The 16,240-nt window shown below is 31.1% G+C and overlaps 1 protein-coding gene across 4 annotated transcripts in view; it reads right to left on the bottom strand.

Annotated features, from left to right (window-relative positions):
- The window catches only part of CNKSR2 (connector enhancer of kinase suppressor of Ras 2), a 272,213-nt gene that overhangs the window by 114,964 nt on the left and 141,009 nt on the right, over positions 1–16,240 (bottom strand). For 2 of the 4 annotated variants that reach the window (XM_090264453.1, XM_090264452.1), the window contains exons 9-10: positions 12,091–12,237; positions 2,116–2,249 (exon numbers count right to left, since the gene is read on the bottom strand). In XM_090264453.1, coding sequence (XP_090120579.1) covers positions 2,116–2,249; positions 12,091–12,237 — 281 coding nt within the window. The remainder of the gene's footprint in view (positions 1–2,115; positions 2,250–12,090; positions 12,238–16,240) is intronic. The other 2 variants (XM_090264455.1, XM_090264454.1) reach the window with 1 other exon arrangement.

The raw sequence follows: 16,240 nt of genomic DNA on the forward strand, positions 1-16,240 counted from the left end.
AAAATTCTACCTAATTTGACAACCAGGCCTACCATTTTAAGGGTTTTTTGTTTTAAGATGAGGCAGTTTTTATTAGTTATTATTCAAATCAACACCAAAATGCTTACCCTACACAAACAAAAATTTTAACAGAAAAAATGATCTGATGAATTAAATTAGGTGAACCACATTCATAATCAAAATGAGAAAATGAAAAAAAGTGCCAAGTTTGTAACTATAAAAAGAATGACGACTGCAAAAACTTTAATGACTATAACGTCAAGTCAAACCAGACATTGCGGATAATTTATACAAGGTGGTGGTACAAAGGTCCTTTAGTGCATGGATTGTTCTGATTATACTATATAAAATGACTGTGTAACTGGGTAACTAATAATTTGATTCAAAATATATTTATAATATTCTGTTAAGTTACACACTAGACTACAAATCAATTAAAATGAGATAATACAGTCTAATTGTGAATTTTACTGAAAAGTATGGAGCTTTCAAAAAATATTGACAAAAAAGTACTACTATGTTGATATTTCAATCTCTTACATTCTCTAGTTTTTTTCAATAGCATGTGCAAGTTTGTTACTGATTTCAATATGCTTCCTTAATCATATTTACACCACACTCAGAAGAGAGAACTGGATCGTTTTACTCTTTTTGTCTTCTTAAGTGAATTTTAAATACTTCCTGTCTAGGAAACACTTTCTTTTAAACAAGTTCTTCCCTAGTCAAGAGAAAAGGAAAGAACATTTAAAAACTCAGAGATTTTATTTTAAAAATTTCTGATGTTTATTTGTTCATGTAGCCCTTTGAATATGGCCTCTTAGTTATTTTCAGTAAAATAAAAGTATTTCCTGTTTGAAACACACATGTTTTTATTGTTTCTCATGCAAGAGCATTCAGAAAGCCTGACACTATCTTAATAGAATTCAAATGCATCTTGTGTTTGACTAGGATATCGAATAGACTTTTACATCTAATTGTAAATTTAACATAAGATTGTAAATTATATATTAGAAATATTTGTGAAATGTCAGCATAGTAAACTATATCTTATCATAAACTACTTCCCCACAACTACATCTAATTCTCAGGAACATGAAGTAAAATGTTTTAAAAGTGACACTAGTTTTATTACTAAATGACAACATAGTTTCTGCAGACATGCCATGTTGTCATGTAGCATTTCGATCACAAAATGTCAGTACCATCATATCTAATAGAACGAAACATTAGATGTACTAAAGAATAATAAGAATTAATAAAAACAAGGTATTTTAGTTCTTTTATATACCAAATAAATTTAATATTAACTATGGCTTGAAAACGGGACACCTTATACTATTGCTTTTGAATGACTGCACAACTAACAAAAAATTGAATCAAATTCTTTGTGATTGGTATTAATCCCCACTTAGTACTGGTCCTTTTCCATTATTTTTGTATCCCAGAAGGCTGGATACCAGAATGCTTCTAGATGGAATGCATTACAGCACCGAGTTCTATTCTTCCACATATGCCAGGAATTTCAAGTAGAAGTTTGAAAATGAAATGGAGATACAGCCTCAAGAAACTTAGGACATAGACTTTAAAGGCAAGCCATTTTCTTGCAAACTCTCTCTACTTTCTTATAGAAACATTAATGACCTAAATCAAGTGGAAATTGTAGTTAGAGAAGTATCAGGGGGAAAAACACTCTCATTATCATCCAAACCCCCCCTCCCTCATTACATACATTAAAAAAGTTATAGAAGTTATCTATAACTTTCTCTTCTAGAAAACAATGTATGAGATTCTTCAAAGCAACCCAAGATTTCCAGGGGCTTCTTCACCAAAGAGCCTCATGTATTTTTTACTTATTAAAATAATCCTGGTTGTTACTTAATAGTACTTTCCTATTATTTCCTATTATAGAGATGTTTATAAGATATTTAATCAGTGTTTAATACATATTAATTAGTTATTAAACAAAGTACATTCTCTAATGCAATGGTTTTTCAGGATGTGTTCAGAATTTCCAACTGAGAAACTATGTCCCTTGAGAATTTCCTTCACAGTTTACATGCAGTCAGGTTCGTCTTTGGATAGCAGTAGCATAGAACAAGATGGTTATTTTTGTACCTGGGAATATATGGTTCTGCAGGAGGCGGGGGAATGTAGAGTTCCTGGAGGGCAGAACTGTCTCTTTTGGTGGGTGTACTGATGGTGCTGGAAGGCGTGGCAACGCTGCTTGTGGGACTTCTAGGTATAAGAGGCTGGTTAAAATGAAAAAGAAAATACATACGCACACAAACAACACACAGAACAACAACGACACATAGTTATCATTTTAAAGTGATCTATTTCTGCAAATTTTTTGAGCTTGGCTGAAATCAAGAAGCATGTTATTTACCACATGGATATTCCTTTGAATCTTCAAGAACAGTTAATTTATTACTTTAGAGGTTTCCACTTAGTTCCCGACTCACCTTATTCTATGGTATAACCACATAAAAGCTATTTATATAGTACCGTGAAGTGTTTCATAAAGGGAAGATTTATCTATCATCAGAAACATATTTAAATTAAATTTGTTAGAATCCCACTTTTAAAAGAAAGATAATAAAGAGTAACTTCCAAAAGAATTAGCTCTTTCACATCCTGATGATATACAAGAAAGATATCTCAGCTCTTTTCCCCCAAAAGATACATCATACTCCTAAATTAGCAGAATGTCACAGAGTCTTAGGTTACAAAAATGGAGCATGAAAGGCCAAAAATGTGAGAGTATTTTCTAGGAAAAAGCTGCTTTTTTGGTAAATATAAACACAACTATCTTCTCAAAGTCATTTTATGGTACATCTTCAAAAGTATGGTGATTAGTGTGACAAAATCATTTCACCTTTCATAGGCACACACATTTATCATTGTTCAAAATAATCTTTAGTTGCATATCTATAGACTTCACTTTCATGCCTGTTTTTAAGTATTAAATTAATGTTTTTAAAAATTAAGATGGTATATAGTCTAAATTGAGCAATAAATCAGGATGCATTAACTTAAGAGCTCTCCAAAATCTGAGCTGCACAGTATTCAAAATGATCCTGTGGTTCAAGAAATTATCCTAAAGTGAAACTAAAATTCACAAAGTTTCATGTGTATCTTACAGGTCTTACTTATTATCTAAATATAAAATATTAAAAATAAGCATTTTAGTGCAATTGCAAACACAAAAATAATGATCATGAAATGATCTGTATCTTCAAATGACATGAGGTTGCCATTTTAGCCAGTATGGAAACGATTTGAGTGTAACTATAGACCCAAAGTTCTATTATTGTCACACATTGTTGGACACTCAAAAAATGGCATATTACAATTATTTTATATTGTGACAATACTTCTGAAAACAGGTAAACAAAACATGTTCAAAAAACCAAGCATGAATACAATGCACAATGCAGGTTACTAGGGTAGGAGGCTACATAGTTTATGACTCAATGCACAGTTTTTACCTTTCCTAAGACACAGCTCACCTTAATAGCTTGAAATTACACACCCTGTCAAAATGACACATAACTTTTAATCTACATGAAATAGAAATTAAAGAGAGAGAGGAAAAATAATTGATCATTTATTTTGGGACTCTATAATATTCTATCTCATATAATATAAAAGGTCAGAACCTATATATGTTGAGAAATTTTGAGATATTATGAAAATACATGGTAAAGACTATTATATTTAACTATGCTGATTTTGGAATAGTGTCCAGTGTGTCTTTTAGAAACAAAAATCTTGGCAATGGGAAATCCTGAAGTTACATAGATAATAAGGGTTCACCTGTATGAATGAACACCATGATGCCCAAGGAAATAAAGAATTGTATTCTAGGAATATTTTACATGCCTACAACAGATCTTTAAATGACGGGTTCTTTAGAACAAATATTTAGACTTACTATGTATGCATAATCATTGTGATGTGATTCTGTTTATAACTGTTTTCCTCTCTGTCAGGACATCTTGGTATTAAATACAGATGACATTAAACAATAAGTTGGACCAAAATTTCATAATTATAGAAATGTAAAGAAAACATTCATTACACAGTACATTACTTTCCAAAATTTGCCAACAGATGCACTATAAGAGAAAAACTTACATTTAGGATTCTTTCTAAATGCTAATATCTCTTTTATTTTAAAATATCCTAATACTACCAGTGAACTTAAGAAAAAAGTTCTAAAAACATAAGCAATAGAAAAAATAATATAACTTAAATTTTTATGCTCTTTTTTTTGGTCACTATTTCTATTTTGAAGTCTTCTCTCCTTTTATTTTGTCCTCTATAGAACTAAAGATATATTTTTAAAAATAATTACCTGTCCTTCACCTCCCCAAACAAAGAGGGAGAAAGGAGGGAGAAAAGAGAACCAGAAGTCAATAGTTACAAGTCTATTTAAACATCCCTGACATGTAAGGTGTGGATCAACTGAGTATTTTAATCTGCCTGGACTATTACCAGGATTGTCTAAATAGTATACTTATGCCTTTCCCCATCCAGGAATTTTAAATATCAGCCTTGTCAACTTCTTTCAAATTACTATTTTTCCTAGATTTCTATTTTCAGCAAGGAGTTGCTATTAATGTCATTGGTTGATGTTATTAGCTAAATTAGCAAATATGTAGAAGAAAAAGACTTTTAAATATGTTTAAACAGATAACAGATTTGATTATGCTACACCATTCAATTAATTGAACTGGTTGGAAAAAAACAACTTGCTCTTTCAGAGAAAAAAGAAATTATTCAATTTGTTGCTTAATTAAACTGGCTAGTATTTTATTAACTGGTAAATCATATAAAACATTTCAACTGGTTTATCATACATACATAATCTGGCTAATCAGTATGCCCTGTACCAAGTAAAATGCTTGGTAAATATTAAATATGTTCAGTATATTTTTGTTTACGAATTGTACTATTTTGTCAAGCTAATCCAAGCTAAAAAGTAAACATTCTTCTTGAGAATATCATTAAAAAGATAGACATTAAGCAATGGAAAAATAAGTATGGGAAAGTAGAAGCTTCATGAGAAAATGGAAATAGCTACTTAACCCAAAAGGAGGTCTTTGTAATAATCTGAAATTATACTGTGCTAAATTTTTTTCTAACTTTGGACAAAAATCAAAAGAGTACAAAATTAAATGACAAAAAGACTGAAAAATACACTTAAAAACATTAGAATGATAGGTAAAATTTGACTAAATGAAGTACAGAATAAATGATGCTATTAGATAAAATTAGCAGTAAGAAATTCTTAGTTGTAACAAGTGGCATTAAAATCACATAAACCACCAAAAACCATTTAACTGAGTGGAAATACACCTAGTCACAAATAAAGCTTCCTTCAAATCAAAAAAGGTGTTTTCTCAGCATTCAATTCAAATTTTAATAGGCATATTCCTTCGTTTCAGAAAAAAATTTCTAAATATGTAAGTATAATAATGTAGAAGGATAGCTTCTATCTGGGCAACATGTACTTTCAATCACTTGAAATATAGTATAAGAAAAACAGTTCCCATGGTACCAGAAAGAATTTTCAATTTACAACAACAACAACAACAAAAAAAGATGGTAGAAATAAAGGGTAATGTTTTTATCTTGATACTTTGATTCTTCCTCTTATATTGGTAAAATTCTGTATGGGAAGAGAATTAACAACTGTCATCATGTATGGATAAAATAAAAAGGTTTTTAAAGACTTTATCTGTTACTGGAGTAAGCATGGAGCTTCAGTATAACTTGATCCACTGTGGTACTCAATCAAGTTTGACATGGATCTGGTTTTGCATCCTGTCCAAAGGGGTTTATTTCCAGGAAGGACTTTGTCATAACATTTAGCTTTCAGATCTAAATTGTCCTACTGACATAAAGCTCTCCTTCCATACTCAGTGAAGCACTAATAGGGAAGATGCATTTGTATATATGTTGTTATTGTTTTAAAACAAGTCTATGAGGTATTTCTGGGGACACTAACATACATCTTTTAAAATATTAAAATCCTAAATAAAATTATCATATGCCTCTCTTCAAATGAACATTTATAACATTAGGCCAATTAATGGTAATTTACTACTGTCAAATGGACTCAGAAATCTACTAGGTAAAATGTATACATACATTTTCATATTATCAGTTTGAACTATATAAATACTTTCAAATTGTATCTCACAATATGATATGGCACAGTTCTTCTGAATCATGAATGATGCTTTAGTAATGATATCCTACTCATCCAGATTAAACATCATTGGAAGATTGTAATTATCATAGAATAAAATTTTCAGCTTTTGTAGGGTCTTCTCCTAGTGTCCCCAATTCTAACATCTCTAAGGTAATTGAGCACATCTAGAAGATATCAATGTACATCTGAGACCCATAAGGTCAGACAGGACTATAGCAAGAGAACTTCCGTACTAAAGAAACTACATGTGACATTGAGGTTTTACTTGAAACAGTTTACATTTTAAGAACTTTGGCAAGCATATCTCAATTTAGTTGTTCCTCTGTCTGGTGAGTGACCCAGCATTCATAGAGCTATAGAAAGTCATGATGAAACGAAAGACATAAAAACAGTCCCAACGTTAAAGATTAGGACAGTGCATTACATTTTATGTGCTTATCTCTAAAATTCACTAATGGAAAGATCACAAAAAGCTTGCTTTGCCTTCCAGGGGGAAAATACCCATTGAAATATGAATGATTACACATGTATAACACCTGGCCATTTATTTTATTCACTCTTAGGAATAAGCACAGACTCAAATGCATCACAATACCTCATTATTCTAGCACAAAACATTCACACAAGTCCTTACTCAGTTCAAACACATTTTTATTTTAATTCCCAACACAAGTACCAGGGTATTGTTTTATGTTATCAACTGTCTTCTTAATCATCCCAACAAGTGCTTTAGAAAAAAATGTATTCTGGATTTTGGGAGGTAAGACATTGCATACAATCTTTGAAGTGTCTCGACCATAAAAGGAGTGTTATATTTAATGTGGAAAATTATTGGCATGCTTTTTCCTGGGTAAGTTTTTAAGTAGTAAATCACTTGAAAAGAACCTAAAAGAAATAGATGTATTCAAAATTCTCTCGCTCTCATTTTTTCACAGCTTTTTCTAGAATACAAATTTATAAATACAAAAGAGCCTTCTATTATAAGCATGTAATCTTCCCTTTCCTATCAGACTACCAAGAAAACAACATATTCTTTTTTTTCCTTCTGCCCACGAATTTGATCAGGAAACCGTATCTGTATACGTTAAAAATACAGACATGTGTGCATAAATGCATATAGTTACATAATAGACAACTGGTAGAGACTTCAGAGTCACACGACAAAATGGCTTTTTCCACTGAATCATCACATTTTGCACATTGTACTGAGACTACATCTAGTGTGTTTATTCTTGTGCCCTCTAGTCTTATTGGCACAGCTAATCCTGCAACATTATAACTAGACTTCCAGTTATTTCAAATTATAGTCAAGCTCAATTTTTAGGATAGTAACTAAAGAAGCAACTAGTAACTAAAGAATAAAACAATTAAAAATAATTTTTGTAGCCTGTGTTAACACTTTGCAAGCATTTGGCTGAAGACACAAGTGTGATTGAGATCCTTTAATTAATTTGCTTAAACATTGGTGAACAATTGTTTGCAGCTATTTATTAATTTGTGCATGTAAAACACATAATTGTTTTTGCCCTTGAGTCAGCATAATTACATTTTTAGTTTACATTTATTTTATTTTCTAGTGTCCTAATATTAGTTATCTACTTCTTCAAAACATGCCTTTAAAACAAAACTTTCAGAAACATAAACTTTGTTAACTAATGGTTTTTACAGTTACATCAACCATAACTCTGATATTAAAATAAATTTTATTATTGCTTATGCTTTTCGATTTTTACAGAATGACTTCAACCATTCAAATCTGTATTTGAAATACAACAAAATCAATTAGGGTTCTTCAGTTGTTATACCAGCTGATAGACAAAATTAACTGCTGTAGTTATTTGCTTTCCAATTTCATTTTCTGCTCAAAGTTAAATATCCTGTAAAAATGCTAAGCAATAAAATTTTAAATGAAAACACAAAACTACACAAGAAACTATCACAAGATATAAGATTTATAGATTAGAATACAGTTTACGAACATAAGTTTAATGATACAGTTTGATGTTATTTTACATAAAAATGTATTTAGTGAAACCTTTATCAGTAAGTTGAATTCCAGCATTGATTTTAGCGGTCATTTCTGAGATGTATTCTCCCCCAAAATGCTGAGGTCTTAATGTTTTAAAAAATTGTTGACTCCTAGTGATGATTTTAATCAACATTATTGTCAGTGTCCAGCTATACATGTCTTTTAAGAAGAAAATGACATCACCCATGGATATTCCTGACCTACACACATGACTTTAAAACCACAGACATCAAAAAATATACCCTGAGGTTTATCCATAGTTGCCTGAATTTTTTTCATTGACTTAGAAGAACTTGTCCATAAGCAATCACTCTGCTTTCCAAAATCCACGACATTAGTAGAGGGTGTTACTAAGGACATGGTTTTAAAAACATCGCTTGAAAAACAGGGAATTCCTGGGTTGCTTTCTTAGAATAAAAGATTCTTTCTTAGGCAAAACATCTCTATTATTTTTAAATGGATGCAAATGACAACATAATTCAGTACCAGATTAAATATGCTTGTAGTATGTGACTCAGGTATCTTGCAGTTCTATTGTAAAATGTTTGAGAAGTCAAGAATTTAACAAAAGAACTGCCACATTTCATGAAATGTACTAATGAAATTGCTCTGTGAGCATGAAGCTGAATTGTATGCTTTTGTTTATTTGGCTATAATTCCATGAATGATTTTCCAAAGAAATTTCAAATCAAAATTCATCATTATGATTGATTAATAATAGAACTATCTTTCAAAGTATTTTTAGAAATAATGATTCTTTCATTAAAACATGTGATATTCCTTAATCTTCTACCTTAGGGTAGATAAGGTTATTTTTTATTTGTGAAGGTACAAATTATTTCCTTGTTAGTTTAAAAAATAATTAATCCTCAAATTAGAATACAATTGTTTAAGATGCATGTATTAGTGTCTACCTCAAAACTACAAAACTTTGTCATCTTTTATCTGAAAATGTTAGTAGGTAAATAAAACCTGGTAGAGTATAGAGAAAAAATGAAGTGAACATATTGAGTTAGATAGATATCATGAATTGTTTCTTTTTGTAACTAGACTACTAGTATACTCTATGAAACAAGAAATGACCTAATTAATGTCTAATTCTTCAGATTTGAACACTGAATATTTATATTTATATGAGTTAATGGGCATTTTAGCACTAACATATTTGTACACATACCAGAAGCAAGAATGCAATAATGATACTTGTGTTTGCACAGAGGATTAAGCACCTTTTCCACATCCGAGGTCCTTTCTTAGCCACTAGGAAAAATACGTGGCCTTAGGCAAAGTTACAAAAGAATCGAAGACCACCGGCAAGATTTTCATCCCACTATTTCTTTGAATTTTCCCCCTCTGGAAGCAGTTTATCTTCAATCTCCAGATCTTGGTACCCTCAGGTTTTGTCCATCTTTGGTTGTATAAAAATCTACATTCTATAAAAATTCTGGCCACATAATTTCCAATAAGTTTCCAGTGTCTTTGTATTTTGGCACAGGCTAAAGCCTTAAGATCAAGGAAGAACTCATGATACAGTTTCAGGTCTTCAAAATAGATTCCAGGGAGCTCTGGTGGTGCTTGTATATGTTAGAGGACTTAACCATTGCCCTTAATCCTAAGATCTTGTTTTAACACCACTAGGAAGTATTTAGTTTCAGTGTGACCCCAATAAATTCAATAATAATTTTAAAAAATGAATACTCTTTCTTTTGCTCTCTAAAAAGTCAACCTCTGATGCAATTTTCAAAGAAGTTGAAAGCAGATTTTTCTCCTGTCTGCCGAGAGTATTGTTTATCTATAAGGGGTTGAGCTTAGACAATACATATCAGATGAACTAAATTCTATTGAAATAACAAATTTATAAAAATGTCAATACATATAAGCACTTATATAAATGCTGACTTTCTTTTATCTGATTTCAGCGTTCTGAAAAAGTAAACCTGCAAATATACTCAGAATAATTGAATAGGCAATAAGGAGTAATTATAATTTGTGATCTGATGAAGCACATTTCTTGGCATTAGGGAATGGACTTAGAAACAGTGCCTTGAAAATCTATTGTAATTATATTATTATTAAGAAGGTGGGGTTATTAAAAAAATTAAAGTCTTTATTCTCCAGCTTTGAATACACATATCAAATATATATGTAGCAGTATAAGAAATGTTGTTCTTTCAGTAATTTTAGCATTTTATATAAAAGTGACTCTTATCTGGGTACTACCATTACCTTAATTCTCCAGTCTGCGCTCATGCAAAAGAATCTAAAAGGGGACCAAATTATCAATTTACTTTCTAGAGATACTCCCTCAGAGTTCATGGATCAACAAGAAGCGAATGTCTTTGTGGCATTCAATGTGAAACAAGAGACTAGAGAGAGAAATTCAAATTTAACTATACATATATTGATTGAGAAGAAAACCTAAAAGTTGAAAGTATGGGCCTCTTCTTCAGGGTCCCCAACTCTCAAACTTTGAAGAAGGATCTTTATGGAAGACATATCAATAAAAAACTACAGATTGGAACAACAAAGCAACTTATAATGCAGCAAGAAAATAAAACGATGTGATGGTACAGTTGGATCTATTAATCTATGGGTTAATGAGTCAAACATTGCACTCTGAACTTTAATGACCATCAGAAATATTTAATAATAAACATACTGCAAGTCAAATGTATTTGGACATATTAATAAAGTTTTACATATATTCTTTTGAAAATTAGAAAGTTTCACATTAAAATTTAAAGACCTTAATATCAGAACATTTTATATATTTTATGTTATTTATGTATAATGCAAATTTGAGGCCAATAAGTAGTAAAGTTTTAAATAATTAGAAATAATTATAATCTATAAGGCCATTCATGTGTAATGAAGAATTTAGGATTTTAGGGAAGAAAATCTAAGAATGGTATAAGGTACTAATATTGAACTTAATAACAATTTATGTAGCAGTGATAACAATGGCATTTTCATATATTGCTTTTCTTTTTAATCTGAATGGGCAGTGTTCTATTTCAATTAGCAATATAAATTTTTAAAAATTAGACTTCTAAGAAAGGTAATAGTCTCGTATTTTAAACATTCAGTTTTTATAAAGGACAAAAGTTTTTTCTATGATGTATTTAAAGATTATATCCTGACTGAAATGGAAGAAAATGTATTGCTTGTCTTTCATCAACCAGAACTGTATATTTATAACTTCCTAGATAACTCAGATTCTTAATGAATATAATTTATCAATACCCAGAGTAATATTTAGAATGATGCTTTATAATGAAGAAAAAGTGCAGAAATTCTAATGCAACAATTTCTCTATTTTTGCCACCCAAGAGAGTGGAAAAGAGAAAAATCATCAGGAGGAATGTAGTTGATATATTTTAATTACTATCTAAAACTTCCTTTACCTACTGTTCATAAATAACTATTACTATCTTATGACCTGATATAAGAGAATTCTATAAACTATTATCTAGTTTCTTCAAAAAGTGTATGTGGGTATAACTTTTAAATAGAAGATTATATAAAAAAGAAACCTCTTATTTTTATTTCTATCCATATTTTGGTTTGAAAATAACTTGTGGTTAGTTCGGATTTATGCTTTTAAATGTTTACAAATCAAGGTCAAGTTCTTTATTATTTGGGCTTTAGTTATAGAAACTTTCATATTTCGTCACAATTAAGCCTATTAGCATAAGCTGTGAAGAAATCATTTCACAAACAAATTTTCAAAAGCATACAAGATTAATCCATATGCTGCTGAGATGAGGCACAATAAAGAAGCATTACTGAGATAATCTATGGCTAAAATGATGGTGTATGACTTATGATTAAGCTTCATTACCTGCAGAGCAAGGGGCTTCCATCTCATATTTTTCAGTAAAGCTGGTGCTGAGGTAAGCATGCTCTGAGGTCGCTTTTTCAAAGTTAAGATAACACCACTCGGGTCCTCTCGTAGTGCATTCACCAAATTTTTCAACTGCCACCCCACCTGGTAACCAGCAAAATCATTACAATAAAATTGAGGTACAGTATTCAAAGATTTAATGTTTCCCCCTTTAATAAGATTAGTAAAAAATGAAAATCACATAATTGGTGTACCATCCTATCAATTTTCAGGAGATATATACTTAAGAAAGAAATTTTATCTTTGAGTTGATTAAACATTTTATTGCATTAGAGTCCATATCATTATGAGATCAGCTAATGGACATTTACCATGTCAAAGCAGAGACTAGAACGATACCCTGCCAATGGAGTAATTTAGAATTTAAAGAAATTATGTCATCATTAATGCTGTGCAAAGTCTAGATCCAAGTTATGTTCACAAGTACAATTTTAAAATCCGCATGCCTGAAAACAAGGATTTGGCAATGTGCTGAGCTTACAAACTACACATGCTTTCTCATCACCATCTTTTAGAGATATGTAGTACAAGTGTCTATAAATTAGACTGACATTACACTACCAATAGCTGGTACCGACACACCAAGGCAATACTGTGATGCACGGAAGATAGCATCAATAAAACAAACCTGCTATAAGATAGAATAAAAAACAATATGGTAATACTACTCCAATGCAGCAGCTATTGAAAATGTGTTCTAACCCACTCTATAAACATAAAATATAATGTGCTATATTTAATGAAACTATTCTATTTGAGTATCACCTCAAAACATATTGTATAATTAAACTGAAGTACTTGATAAATATCCTAAAACCTGGCTCAACTCTTATCTATTAAATTATTTCACTCATCATCTTTTTAATATTTTGAACATAGAATAATTTTTGTTAATTTGCTTTTAGGATCGACTAGTTATGCAGTTATCAGGTAACTGAAATCTTAGAATTATGCTTTAAAGAAACACATTCAAAATATCTACTATTTCAAGGAAAAATTTTTTTAACATTTTAAAAGAAAGAAACTTTTATCACAACTCTAATGTATTAGATTTTTTTCCAGGATGTATTATATAAATACATCAGGCCAAAATTTATCCTAGATTACAAGGAGGATTTAGCAAATGGTCTTAACAGTGATGATCTAATTTTTTGCTAGGCAATCAAGTGAAAGGGAATGGGTGCCTTTGTCTGTTACTCATGTCTTTGCCTGGAAGATAATGCTCAAGCTGGAAAGAATAAGCACTTCACCAAAAGAAGTATTGATCCCCAGAGACTATGATGAAGAAGTACTCTGAACCACAGCCACTGTAGAATAATGGGATATTTTGGTTTACATATGAATGAGCATTCATTGAAACTCTACTATAGCTGAATCGAATGATTGTGAAGATGAGGACAAAAGAGAAGCGAGATGTTATAATGTTTAAAACCTCAAGGTTTATCAGATATGAATCAAAAGGATCATTTAGAGACTTGCCTAATATGAATAAGCAGCTGCCAATTTTTAAAATAAAAAGTCATATTAATGCAGATCAACTAAAGTAATGGAATTGGTCAAAAGTCTGCCATTATATATAAGTGGGATTATTATGTGCCCAGAGGTGTATTACATTGATTCTGATTACTCTGATAGCTAAGAAGTGTCCTTACAGACACTTCTATAAGACAAGAGTCAAAGTGAAGTGAATTCAAACCCAATTATTCAATTTTCTTTCCAAAATATATATAAAGCAGATTTTGAGTTCCAGATCTGAAGGACAAAAACATACTGTTTATACAGAGTTTATGAAAAACTTATTAATGATAACCACATTTTATCATTTATTCAAATAATTGGTAACTACATTAAAGCAGTCAATGATAACCATATCTTTCAGCATACCTATTCTTATTTTTTAAATTAATTAATTTTTAGAGAGAGTTGAAACAAGGGAGAAAGAGAGGGAGAGAAACACCAATGCTAGAGAGAAACATCAATTGGCTGCCTCTCGCACACACCCCGACCACGGATTGAACCCACAACCCAGGCATGTGCCCTACCAGGAATGGAACCAGTGACCTCTTGCTTTGCAGGATGACACCCAACCAACGGAGCTACAGCAATCAGGGATCAACATTCCTATTCTTGATGAATTACACATTGATTTCTATCCACCAATTTCTTTCATTTTAGTCTACAATATAATCATTGTGACTAGCTAAAAAATTTTAAGGCTAGATGGTGTTTTCCTGTGTAATGTTCAATGCAATTTGGTTTACCCTGTTCCTTCACACTTTTCTATGCTCTTTTTGACACACAATTCCAAAAAATAGAATTTTTTTTCTATGAGAAAGTGGAATCGTTTTGTGGGTGAGAAAGTAATCATTTGGCTAGATCTTAATTTTATAGCTGCACGTTATTTAATGAAAGAAAATTATATAATTTTACTACTTTTTAATTAGCCTTCCCACTCTCACTGAGACAGCATTAGCAATTTTTAAATGAAGTAAAGAAATATATATCAAGATACATATGAAGTATATAACTTAGGATCCCCAATTCTACTTCTACTACTACCATAAGGAAATGATTGGATAAAAGCATAGATATAAATGTGCCACATATGTGTTGTAGTACTGTTCAAGCCAATAAAGATTTGTAAATTCTGTAAATGTCCATTAGTAAGGGTTATAAAAGTTGTAGTGTGGAAAAATTAAGTTCCAAAATAGCAAATTTAATTAAAGTCTATTTTTGTAAAAAATTATATATGTAGAACATAGGGCATTAATATAGGGTTACTATCCAAAATATATAAAGAACTCATACAACTCAACACCAAACAAACAACCCAATTAAAAAATGGGCAAAGGACCTGAACAGACACCTCTTCCAAGAAGACAAACAAATGGCCAACAGATACATGTAAAGATGCTCAACTTCACTAGCGATTAGGGAAATGCAAATAAAAACTACAATGAGCTACCACCTCACAACTGTTAGAAAGACCATTATCAAGAAGACAAGTAATAACAAGTGTTGGAAAGGCTGTGGAGAAAAAGGAACCCTCATTCACTGCTGGTGGCAATGTAAGCTTGTACTGCCACTATGGAAAACAGTATGAAGGCTCCTCAAAAAATTAAGAATAGCATTACCATATGACCCAGCAATCCCTCTCCTGGGTATCTACCCAAAACACTCGAAAACATGTATTCACAAAGATATATGCACCTTATTTTCATTGTAGCACTATTCATGGTGGCCAAGACATGAAGACAACCAAAGTGTCCTTTGATAGAGGAGTGGACAAAGAAGATGTGGCACATATATACAATGAAATGCTATTCGGCCATAAGAAAAGATGAAATACTGCCACTTACGACAACATAGATGGACCATGAAAATATTATGCTAAGTGAAATGTCAGTCAGAAAAAGCTAAGAACTATATGATTTCACCCATATATGGGATATAAAACTGAAACTTATGGACACAGATGATAGTGTGGTGGCTATCAGAGGGAAGGGAGTAGGGGGTGGTGTGGAGGGGGCCTAATATATGTTGATGGAAGATGGTTTGACTTTGGGTGGTGGGCACACAGTGCAATATACAGATTTCATATCATAGAAATCTACACTTGAAGCCCATATGATCTTATTAACCAATGTCACCCCATCAAGTTAATAAAAAATGGAATAAAAATAATTGTTTTATAAATCTGACTATATTTTAGTTTCAATAAAGGTGATACAAATTCTCAAGAAGAAAAACGAAAGAAGAAAACAGAAATATTAGAACACCATTAACAGTGGTTACATTAAACCAGAGTAAAGAATTCAATATATACTTTCTTCTTTATAATTTTATTCTTGAACTTTTGGCTGCACACATGAGTTATTTTCTATAAACAACAAAATCAACAATATAAGTGGACTTGTTCCTGAATAGTAATATTCCAATTAGAAAATAATGAATTTTATGAATTACCTAATCAGGACTGTATGCTATGGATGAAAAATTTCCATAAAATGTCAGAATCAGAAAAACATTATTTAAAACAGTAAAAGGTAGTGATGGGGAAATCATATGTGCTCTGTACATGATATTT

Source organism: Furipterus horrens, unplaced genomic scaffold (genome assembly GCF_987537825.1).
Source record: "Furipterus horrens unplaced genomic scaffold, mFurHor1.1.pri manual_scaffold_17, whole genome shotgun sequence".
Lineage (NCBI taxonomy): Eukaryota > Metazoa > Chordata > Mammalia > Chiroptera > Furipteridae > Furipterus > Furipterus horrens.